At 43.3% G+C, this 12,368-nt stretch overlaps 1 protein-coding gene across 3 annotated transcripts in view; it reads left to right on the plus strand.

The window, feature by feature from the left end:
• Positions 1–12,368, plus strand: part of Fbxl20 (F-box and leucine rich repeat protein 20) — a 61,497-nt gene that overhangs the window by 29,595 nt on the left and 19,534 nt on the right. For all 3 annotated transcript variants that reach the window (XM_034504733.2, XM_076935844.1, XM_034504732.2), the window contains exons 3-6: positions 5,673–5,727; positions 7,733–7,807; positions 10,007–10,101; positions 11,455–11,523. In XM_034504733.2, the coding sequence (XP_034360624.1) occupies positions 5,673–5,727; positions 7,733–7,807; positions 10,007–10,101; positions 11,455–11,523 (294 nt within the window). The remainder of the gene's footprint in view (positions 1–5,672; positions 5,728–7,732; positions 7,808–10,006; positions 10,102–11,454; positions 11,524–12,368) is intronic.

Consider the following 12,368-nt stretch of genomic DNA (forward strand, 5'->3'; position numbering starts at 1 on the left):
ATGGAATCCCTTGAAACGGGAGTTACAGACATTTGTGATATGTCTTAGTTTGGTTGTGGATCAATGTTAATTTTCTATGTTTTAGGTAAACACATAATAGAGTTACCATTTTTATTGGAAAATAAGAATTCTAATAACCATGACTTTACCCCAGTAAAATGTTGTCTTACATTTTTTTGTTTTGTTTTGCTTTGAGACACGGTCCCACTCTGCAGCCTTGGCTGTCCTGGAAAACTCAGTGTGTAGACCAGGCTGGCCTCAAACTCAAGATGCGCCTGCCTCTGCCTCCTGAGCACTGGGACTAAAGGTGTGCGCTATCAGCCTCATCGCTCATCCTACTTTTGTATTTCTTCAAAAAAGAAAGAGAAACTCCCAGGAGCCTCCTGACCTCGGAGCATGTGGTCAGCCTGAGAGGGGAGCTCTGCTTTTCCCCATTTCGTAGCCTTTGTGTCTGTTCATTTCCATCTTCTGTGACCATCGTCCCAGTGAACCTGTGTGCAACAAGACATTGACTTCCCGGCACACACCATGGCCGGCATTTCCTCACCACAGAGCATGTGTGTGATGGCTTTTGCATAGAAAACAGTGTTACTCATTGCCCAGTATGGTCAAAGAGAAATGTGTTAGTATTTCTACAGTACATTATTTTACTTTATGTGCTTAGGTGTATTTTCTGCATGAATGTCTGTGTATCAGATGTGTACAGTAACTGCAGAGGCCAGGAAAGTCATTGGACCCCCTAGGACTGGGGTTAAAAAAGGTTGTGAGCTGCTATGTTGGTTCTGAGAATCAAAACCATTGCTTTTCTTGCTTTTTTTTGTGTAGCGATAACTTTTACTTAACTTAGACCTAGTCCCAGAAGCTTCTAGCCTCCACACAATCTAATCTAGGCCTAGAATGTTTTCAGCCTCTGAGACTTGCTGCTGAATAAGCTCCCCGTTCTTGTTCTCGCTGAGCTCTGACTGACTGCCTGATTCAACTTAGGTGTTCTGGCTCAAACTCCTCTCCAAACTGACTGGTTCAATCTGGCTTCTCTCCGTTTCTCCTGAATTGTTCTACTTGACCTCAAACTAACTTTAACAGTCTGTTCTAATCTTGTGGCTCCTTCTCATCCTCTGGTTCATTCTGTCTTTACCTGTGTCTAGCTTGTTCTCTCTGCAACTTGTTTCTGTATAACTGTCCCATTAGAACTGTGCCCTTCCTGTCTTTCTCTCTCTTGCTTTCACTCTTTCTCTCTTTCTGCATTGTCCCTTTCCTTCTCTTCTCATGAAGAGTTGGGCAGATCCTATTTTGTCAAGTCTTTCTCGGATTCGTCACTTTGTCTGCCACTCAATGAGATATCACTTTTAAACATGGATGCTTCCTTCTACAAACTAACTTTACCTTCATTGTTTCGAGTTAAAGGTGTATCCTAACGTCGTGTCTGTTTTCCAGCCAGAGGGATTAAAGATATGGCTAAGGGCTGAGCCTCACCACACCTAGAAACAGATTTTTCAGTAAATAAGAATCTTGGGGTTCACCGTGTGATCAAATATCCTGCAACATTTTGCTTTGTTTTTTCAATTTATCATCTATTTTATGTGTGTTTTGCCTTTATGTATTCATGTGCACCACATGCATGTTTAGTGTTGTCATTGCATGCCCTGGAGCTGTAGCTACAGATGATTGTGAGCCACCTTGTGGGTGCTGGGAATTGAATCCAAATCTTCTGCAAAAGCAAGTGTCTTAACCCCTGAGCCATCTCTCCAGCCCCTCCTACTTTAATGTAGAGCAACAGAACTTTCCAGAGAGTTTCAGTAGTAGTATAGACAATAAAGTAGTTAAATGTTGTTATAGTTTGGATCTTGAATGTCTTCCAAAGACCCATGTGTTGACTTGGTTCTTAGTCTTTGGTTCCATTAGGGGGGCAAGAGCCCTTAGGAGTTAGGGCCTAGTAGGACAAGAGAGGTTATTGGCAGTGAGCCCTTAAGGGGGAATACTGGGATCCTGGCCACTCCATGCCTCTCTTTGCTTCCTTGGCTATCACATGTCCCCTCATGTGGCCATTCCACCTCGCCAACAATCTGTGCAACAGCATAGCCAATGTTATGAAACCTGAGACTGATCCTTAAGTCCCTGGTGTGGTGGTGGGAGTCTAACAGTATGCACTAAGTACCTTATGTGCTCTGTGCAGTGGAGACTGAAAGGCCTGCACACCACTGAGTGTCATCTTGGTTAAAAGAATGTCACTGAAGCACCTAGGTAACAGCTCAGATCTGGTGTGGCACAGATCTGTGACAGGAGGATCATTCCAAAAACACGGAAAGGCTGAGAGCATTGGCACTCATCTCTAATCCCAACACAGGCAGCAACGACTGTCCTGTCTCTGTGATTATGAAGTCCTGGGACAACCAGGGCCACTTAGACCCTGTCTCAACCTCCCTTCCCCCTACATAAGACAAGAAACCAGAGAGGTGGGCTGGAGAGACGGCTCAGCAGGTAAGAGCACTGGTATTCTTACAGTGCATCCAAGTTTGATTTTCAGCACCGTATCGTGGCTCCTACCTACCCATAACCTCAGTTCCAGAGGCGATCATGCCTTTTCTGATACCTGTAGGGACCAGAGTATGTGTACAGGCAAAACAATCATACACATACACAGAAAACAAAGTAATCTGAAACAAGACTCAAGTAGTGGCATACATTTTTAATCCCTGGACTTGGATGGCAGAGATAGTTGAATATGTGTAAGTTGGAGGCCAGCCTGGGCTACATATTGAGACCCTGTGGTAGACAGACAACAAACACACAAGAGAGAGTGGTGTGCATCTGTAATCCTAGCACTCGGGAGAATTGCCACCAGTTTGAGGCTAGCCTGCTGCTGCTGCTCTGCTGCTGCTGCTTCCAGTTTCTTTGTTGTTCTTCCTCCCTTTCTTCAGAGGCCAGTGGGAAATGGGCTGTGTTTGTTCCTGGCGATGGAATTCAGGCCCATGAGCATGCTGGATGGTCAGTTCACTAAGCTATGGCCCAGGCCCTCCTGACACCCGTCTCAGTTTATTATCTCGTCATAGTTGTCTGGGCTTTTGTCCGGGTGTTTTGCTGACATTACAGGATATAGAGCAGTTGAGTTTATGCATCCTGTTGCTCCTCCCTTAACCCTTCCAACTCAGTATCAACTTCAGTCAGTCTCTCCTGTGGAACAAATAAAAATATATCAGAAATCTAAGATGATTCCAGTTACTTGGCCAGCACCATGTGGGTGCTGGGAATCAAACCCAGATGTATTGTAAGTGCTCTTAGCTGCTGAGCCATCTCTCCAGCCCATCTCTCTATGGTTGCCTGTCTTTTTTAGAGGGAAGAGAAGTTGAGATGGGGTGGCATTAAGGTGCCTGGATTGTCCCAGGACTCTAGCTCTGTAGACCAGGATGAGTTTAAGGTCATCCTTAGACCTTGTAGTCTCAGAAAGAAAAGAGGGCTGTGGATCGACACAGCCTTTCATAGGGGAAGTGTAAGTTCACTGCTGCTCCTGTCCTTTTTTTCCTGTTGACACCGAACATCTGTTTGGATCATCCAAACCACCTTCTGCAGCTGGGCAGCATGGTCCGTGTTTGTAACTGAGCATTCTGAAGCTGATGAGGAAGGGTGGGGATCATGGACAGCTAGTCCCAGCTATGTAGTGAAATCTTGTCCTGCAGAGGAAAGAACAACTAAGCAATATTGGCATCAGAACCGAAAATCTTTAGTTGTGTGAGACTGAAAGAAGATGTAAATCTGGTGGGAAAGGTAGCCAGGAACATACACACACTGTCATCAAATGATTTCTGACAGAGCCATTTAGTAGGGAACTTAGATGACACTGAAAAGCTGAGCTGGAGAATGTATGGAGTTAGAGGTAACTCGTGGGCAGCATGCCCAAGGCCCTGTGAGTGATCCCAACAGCACACAACAAAAACCCTAAGCATAATAGCTAAAATTATATCAATTTTAGAATACAGCATAGGAGGATGTCTCCGTAAAGTTGTCCCTAACAATGATTTCTTGAATATGACACCCCAAACTCAGGAAATGAAAGAAAAGCATGTTACTTGGTCTCCGTCCTAATTTAAAACTTTTGCACATTAAAAGATGCTGCAGCAATGACAAGGCAGCCTGAGTGTAGAAGGAAATGCATGTGTAACCTGAGTGTGAAAGTGTGTGTGTGTAACCCCAAGTGTGGGAGGAAGTGCGTGTGTAACAAAGGTACAAAGGGTGTCACGGTCCATCAAGAAAGCCCACAAACTAATTTTAAGGCAACCACGAGTCTTAAATAGATGGTTTTCCAATGAAAATGTGCAAATGGCCAAGAAGCACATCAATAAATTCCCAAACTTTGCATGGTGACTTAGATGTAGTACCTGGGAGGCCAATGCAGGAGAATTGTCCTGAGTTCCAGGCCATCCTGGTTTACAGAGTGAGATTCTGCCTCAAAACACCAACCACAAAGACACAAAGAGATAAATTTATATTTTTACTTATTTTATGTAAATGAGTACACTGTCATGGTTTTCAGACATACCAGAAGAGGGCATCAGATCCCGTTACAGATAGTTGTGAGCCACCATGTGGTTGCTGGAAATTGAACTCAGGACCTCTGGAAGAGCAGTCAGTGCTCTTAACCTGTGAGCCATCTCTCCAGCCCCCGAGCTACCAATTCTTACTTCACAGCCATTAGTGTGGCTGTTAAAAATAAGAAGCCAGGAATGGTAGAGCATGCCTATAATAATCCCAGTACTTGGGAGGCGGAGGCAGGTGGATCTCTGTGAGTTCAAGGCCAGCCTGGTCTACAGAGCAAGTTCCATAAGGAGTCTACTTTTGGGTTTGTAGCTGAAATAATTGAAAACAGGTATTTGTGTACATTGAAACAGAATTTGTAGTAACTAGTTGAGGAAAGTAACACAAGAGTCCATCAATGAATGTACAGCATATAGTATTTTACATAATGAACTAGTAGCCTTACAAATAGCAAGTTCTTTACCCAGGGAGTTAGAAGAGTGGGGTCATGAGGGCTGAAAAAGAATGGCAAGGTACTGTTAAATACAAAGTTTCAGTTTGACAAGCCACAATCGGAGACTGGTGGTAATGGTTACATAATGAGAACCAGTACTTTGCACCTGAACTAGACATACTTCACATAGTTAGTTTGGGGCTGGCCCTCAACTGCTCTGTCTTTCAAGGTGAAAGAATTATTTTTGCAAATTATTCAGCGTATATTTGTTTGAAAGAACTACCCTGGGTGATGGAGGTGTTCGTGTGTGTATGTAATATTCTGTGTACATCATTATAAGCTAAATCCAAGAGAAATTTCTTAAGCAACTGTTTGAGGGTAGAAAGGGGACTAGCAAAATGGGAAGGAGGAAAGAGTGTCCCAGAGGGATGACTGTGAGCAGAATACAGTGATACATAAATGAAAAAATAATGAAACCTGTTACTTTATACACAAAAACTTTTTATTTAAAGAACAAGAACTGGATATAGTGGTTGCACACCTGTGAGCCTACCACTCCAGAGGCTATTACAGGAGAATCATGAGTTCAAGGTCATCTTGGGCCACATAATGAGGTGGGCAGGGGAGAGAGACTGTATATAAGAGACAGAGACTATCTGTAAGAGTTAGAAAAAAATGATAAAAGCTTGTCCCTCTCTTTTCTTCTTAGGATATTTTCTTTCCTGGATGTTGTTACCCTGTGTCGCTGTGCTCAGGTCTCCAGGGTAAGGATGGTTGACATGGTGACAGGGGAACCTTTTCCTTGACTGGGGCTGATAGTCTTTTAGGTGTTGCTTGTATATTTTACAGAAGATATTATTTCACTCACAGTACCCTGTCCATGCCATGCCGTTCTCTGATTGAATTGTTTTAAGTACTGTTCCTACTATTTGCGTGATACAAACAGAAGGGGTACTTCACACTGAAAGCCCTAACTTGGCTCATTAAGCAAATCATACTTTACTATTCTTATAGTTTATTTTATAACAGCACATAGCTGCACGTGGATATATTTAACTTTTCCTTGCCAAAAGCTCTACTTACTTTCATCTCCACCATGTTGGAAACAGTAAGCAGTGTTGTGATCTCTATGCTGTTTTATCCCAGTCACCGCACAGTCTTACGTGCAAGCGTCCTTACAGGTGAGCACATTTTCCTGTGTGGCTCCTTATAAACTGAGGTCGTCATCCAGGGCTGTTCACAGTCGTCTTTGGTTGTGGCTTTCACTTAAGGAAGGCAGGGATCTGTGCCAAGTCTCATTAAACCTGGACTGTCAGTGCCTCTCGGTAGCCTGTTGTTCCGACACTTGTGGATTGTACTGGGAAGGAGACATTTGCTCTTGTGATGCTGGGATTGAGTCTAGTGCCTGGCATAAGGTAGGCCAGGCCTGACACTGAGCCATACTGCCAGGACTCTGAGGTTTTTTGTTTTTTAATGCAGACTCTAGGGAGGAACCTGTCATTCCTAATTTTAGGCTGAGTTCTGCATGTTTCCTGCTCAGTGAAGAACCTGGCAAGGACTAGCACACAATCAGAGATATATTTAGCCCAAGAATCTCTTAAACATATGTTTTTAAGAGTTTTATTTGTTAACTTCCCATGGCTAACTATTTAAAACAAAACAAAAATAACACTGGAAAAATCTGAAGCCACAAAGAAAAAAGTAACTGACCACATGAGAATCCATAGTGGAAACGTACCCAGTTGTAGAGCAACTCACCCTCGGGCCTTGATCATGGTGTTTGCGATCATATGACAGTCACCCTTGGTTTCTTAGAGTATCCAGAATTGGTTTTAGAAATCTTGAAGAAAGTGGGAAATGGTGGCCTAGACCCTTAATCCCGTCACTTGGGAGGCAGAGGCTGAGGGCTCTCTAAGAGTTCCTGGTCGCCCAGTGCTACAGTCTCAAAAAAATTGTCAGAGAAATGGCTATAAGTATAACCTTCATTAAATTGCTTTTTAAATTTGCTGTAATAAAGAATTCCTATAATTCTGGTACTTGAGTATCTTGGGTTTGAGTACACCCCAGGCTACCTAGTGAAATACATGCAGAAGAGCATATATTGTTTGGACAATATATGACTTTATCACATAATTAGAGGAAGCTTTTAAAGGGTTTAACATGCCAGATCATATACAACAAACAAGCTTCTACTGACATGGTCTCACCCAGTCCTGGGGTGGAGACATATGACAGCTCTAAGTTTGTAGTTTTACAGTTACCACTGAGGCCTGGGCCTGGCATCCAGGACTGTTGAGTCTGAAGCAGGAGAAGCAGCATTGGAGGTGCTGAGGCCAGCACAGTGAGACCTTCCTAAAACACAGCATGGGCTGCAGCTCGGCAGTTCGGTGCCAGCCTGGCGGGGTCAAGGCCCTGGATTTGATCCCCAGTGAAACAAACAGTAAAATCAAATTGTCGCTGAATTAATTGGACAGAATATTGATCATTTATGAAGCATTGCTGAGTGAGTATATTGATAATGAGGAAAACAGAGAAAGAGCCTGCCGCAGGCTTCGGCCACTGTCTCCCAGAAGCGCCTCCGTTGCCCTGATGCAAGCGGCCACTGCCTCCTCAGAGCGCCTCCGTTGCCCTGATGCAAGTCACTCAGAGACTGCAGGGACTGAGGACATTTTTGATGGATCTCAGTTATTTGGTTGAATTATGAATTTAAATATTACAGTTTTTGTTTTCAATTCCACCTCTGTTCATTCTCTCTTTTTATCAAAACAGGCCTGGAATGTCCTAGCTCTGGATGGCAGTAACTGGCAACGGATAGACCTGTTTGATTTCCAGAGGGACATTGAGGTATGACTCCGTGCTTGGGGGCTGGGGGGACACACTGAGGTATAATTCCATGGTGTGGCCCCATTTGTTTCATTAGGAGTTACAGCATTAGTCCTGGCCATAGAAATCTTTTCCACTGAAGAAGTTATTAGCTTTGGTACAACTGAACTTCATGGAAGCCTCCAGTGTTTCCTAGTGGATTTTTTTAGCTAGATGTGGTGGCACAGGCCTTGAATCTCAGTAGAGTCAGGCAAACCAGTGTGAGTGGGAGACCAGCCTGACTGCATAGTGAGACACTGTCTCAAGACAATAAAGTGTTTCTTCAGGTTTGGGAAGATGGTGCTAGGACTCAAACATAGGGCCACATGATAGGTCACACTCCTGACTGGCCTGCTTCTCTCTCTCTAGTTTTTCCTTCAGTTTTTGAGAATAAGTGGAATTAGTTCCCTGAAATAACACTAAGTTCTTAATAACATTAGTCCTGAGAACAAAGGTTTTGTTTTGTAGTTTTTATTTGTTTATTTTACAGTAAGTAGGTGTAAACTTATTGGGAGTGGTATTTGTGTTTATTCTTGATGTGTATTTTGATTCTTGGGGGAATAAAAATAGAGATAATTAAAAGTATTAACTTGCTTACTAATGAGAGACAATTTGCTTGGCCTTTTTTCTCACTTAATCTTTTGGTATAACCTGTTCGTTTCTTCTGAGTAGAAAAGTAGAATAGCATCCAGGCATGCACACACCTCCAACCGAAGCACATGGAGATAAAGGCCAGAAGATCAGAAAGAATGCAAGGTCAGGGGTTGGAGGTGGTTCAGTTGATCAAGTCCTTGCCATGCAGGCATGAGGACCTGAGTTCAGACCCCCAGTATCTATGCACAGGTCAGCGATGGTACACCTCTACCTCCAGATCCGAAGGAGGGGAGCTGGAGACAGATACATCCTAGAAGCTCACTAGTTAGACAGTCTACCACAGTGGAAGCTCTGTTCAGAGAGAAGACCTATTTCAAAACAAAGTGAAGAATCAGTTAGAGAAGACATGCATCCCGACAGCCTCTGGCCTCCGTATACATCTGCATACATGTATGCACCACACGGAGTTCACCCTCAAGCACATAGTAATCATGATACCTTGGGTACAGAAGACACATCTCAAAATCAACAACAAAAATAAAGCTGAAGAAATGGCTCAGCAGTTAAAGAGCACTGGCTGCTTCTCTAGAGGACCCTGGTTTTGATTCCCAGCATCCACATGGCAGCTTAAAACCCTCTGTAGCTCCAGTTTGAGAAAATCAGGCTCCCTGTTGTGGCCACCACAGGCACTGTGGTGAGCGGGCGTGTGGTCCATAGGCATACATGCAGCCTGAGCACTCCGAGCACTCCCGTTAGGCTGCATTTACCCTACACTTGTCTTGATCTCCTGGCTGTGTGCACTTAACAGGATCACTCCGCACATGGCGAGCACACATTAGGTTCCTACCGTGTGCAGACTGCTCTAGTGAGTTCTTAGAAAGGACACGAGTAAATGTGGACAGTTATATTCTCCACAGCTGTGGTTAACCCAGGCGAGCCACATGCAGGACAGAGCTCTACAAGAACTAGGCAGGACCATTCCTCAGATTCAGACTACCCTTCAGGTTAAAGAGAATGCTGACCAGCCATGTGCAAGCGAGTAAATGGGCTTCTCAGAATACATTGAGATTTTCTTAGAATTCTCTCTCTCTTTTTTTTTTTTTTTGGTTTTTCGAGACAGGGTTTCTCTGTGTAGCCCTGGCTGTCCTGAAACTCACTCTGTAGACCAGGCTGGCCTCGAACTCAGAAATCCACCTGCCTCTGCCTCTGCCTCCCAAGTGCTGGGATTAAAGGCGTGCACCACCACTGCCCGGCTAGAATTCTCTTACTTAAAAGCCTTTTTCTCTGGAGATATATATAATATAATATAATATATATATATATATATATTTTTTTTTTTTTTTTTTTTTTTTTTGGTTTTTCGAGACAGGGTTTCTCTGTGTAGTCCTGGCTGTCCTGGAACTCACTCTGTAGACCAGGCTGGCCTCGAACTCAGAAATCCACCTGCCTCTGCCTCTGCCTCCCAAGTGCTGGGATTAAAGGCGTGCGCCACCACCGCCCGGCTATAATTTTTTTTTTTAAATGAGGATGTATTCTTGTCAAAAGAAGTAACATAAGCTGTCTTTTTGCTTAACTGTCTCTTCATAGGGCCGGGTAGTAGAAAATATTTCAAAACGATGTGGAGGCTTTTTACGAAAGCTAAGTCTTCGTGGGTGTCTCGGAGTAGGAGACAATGCATTAAGGTAAATAAATAAATAAGTAAATAAATAAATAGATAATAATAAATAAATAAATTTTAAAAATAGCTTTCAATCTTGTAGATTGAAGTAAAGAACAGCACCAACTCACTCAGAAAAGGCTAAACACTGAGTAGCTTTTAAATTTCTAAGCTGTTAAAAAATGCAAACATGTACATTGGTTACAACACATTTCTAGTAGGAGTGGAGACCAAGGATGCAGGTGCATGTCCTAATAATCTCACCATGCAGTGCGTCCACGAAGGAGATGCTAGCGATCCTGGGCTACACAGCAGATACAGGACAGAGGTGAGATTTCAGACTGTTCTACACCAAAAGCTCTGGGGACCTTGAGTTAGATTATAGACTTCAGTTAATTCAAAGATAAAATTATTTTCCACAAAGATCCATGTCTAATCTCAGGAATTGAGACGCTAGGGCAGAGGGATTGCAAGTCCAGGGTCAGCCAGGGCTACACTGTGAGACCTTCTGAGAACAGTAAAAGAAGAAAACAGTTACAGTTTTAAAGTACAGTTTGTGGAACCAGGGGTGGTGGCATAGGTCTTTAATCCCGGCACTGGGAAGGCAGAGGCAGGAGGATGTCTCTGAGTGCAAGACCAATTTGATCTACAAAGGGAGTTAGTTCCAGAACAACCAGGGATACACAGAAACCCGTCTCAAAAACAGAAGAACCATAACAAGTGAACAAAAAGAACAGTCTGTGGGATTAATCTCTTTAGACCCACCAGCCACTTTTGTCTTGAATTCCCACCTCACACACAGATACAAAAGTTTGTTTTTCTTCCTCCCAACAGTTAGTTCTTTGATTTTGCAGATAGGGACTGGCTATTTCTGTTCACTGCAGCACAGCTGTCCAGAGTCGTCACAGACCTGCAGGCTAGTGTGTAGTCCCATAGTCAGCCTGCTCAGATGCCAGTTGCACTTGTCTGGATGGCCCATAAAATCAGGTTTGCCATGACTCCTCCCAAATTTTCTAATTTACTAGCATGATTCCGGTAATTCAGGAAAGAGCTGGGGTACTATTAACAGCTCACTAAAGCCCATGAGGAAGTCCTTCACAGGGCAGGGGTGAGGAGTGTCTGAAGACCGGAGCACCTGTCCTTGTGGAGTTGGCCTGCTGCTTTCCCAGGACACCACCCCAAACAAAGCTCACACCTGTTCCTCAGGAAATTACAAACATCTTAGAATCTCTATCCTGGGAACTAGGGATCAAACAATTATATATTTTACATATTCTGGGATCATAGGTGTCAACAACTGGTATTATTTAAGTCTTTTTTTTTATATCTAAAGTTTTACCCAACTTATTTATAACCTTTAACTTTTTTCCCCATAAAGGACCTTTGCACAAAACTGTAGGAATATTGAAGTACTGAGTCTCAACGGATGTACAAAGACGACAGATGCGTGAGTACTGACTTCAGGAGGTGATGTCATTAGTCCATAGCCTGCCCTTGACTGTGGTTCTGGAGAACAGGTTGAATTAAGTTCCTTGATTTTATGAATAACTCTTGGTGTCTGGCTTATGGTGCTAAGGGATGAGCCTTGTGCTGTACTTTTGAGCTACATCCCGAGTCCTAAGAGAAAAACCTTAAGGGAAAAGTCATTAAGGTAGAAGTGGAAGATGGCTGCCTTTGAACTCATATTTAAAATGGAACTACAGCTAATGTCTGTGCTGTACGGCTAATAATCAAAGCCACATGACAGATAATTGTGTAAACTGATTAAAGCCGTAAAATAGACCTAAATGGCTAGTGCTGTTCAAGGAAAATGACGGTTGCCTGTCGCTCATAACATAAAAAGTTAGCACAATCCTTCATCCTTGAGAATTTCAGACAGGAGACACACAAATGGGCATAAAAGTCTTCAGCCCCAGGTGATCCGTTGGTGATAATGTGAATCAAATGGCATTTAAATACTATGTAGGGAAGTTGTGAAGTGAAGGCAGAGAAGGAAAGTAGACAGACAGGAGCCAGGGTTGTTCTCATTTAAATGTCCTAGAAAGCTGAGCCTTTGAGTCTGTTTGAATCCTCGAGGAGACATAAGAGCACAGGTCAAATGTTTGTTTTATTTCTCTTCTCTGAGGCCTTACTGTTGCTTTTTCTATAAGAAGTAGACTGAGGAGTTCCGAATTTAAGCGAGCCTATAAAACTCTGTCTCAAAAACAAAAGAAAGATAGGCAGAAGTTATTTGTGTCAGTAACCCCAGGGCTTGGTACTTGGGGGGGTAGAAGACAGTAGATCATAAGTTCA

Source organism: Arvicanthis niloticus, chromosome 6 (genome assembly GCF_011762505.2).
Source record: "Arvicanthis niloticus isolate mArvNil1 chromosome 6, mArvNil1.pat.X, whole genome shotgun sequence".
NCBI classification, from domain to species: domain Eukaryota; kingdom Metazoa; phylum Chordata; class Mammalia; order Rodentia; family Muridae; genus Arvicanthis; species Arvicanthis niloticus.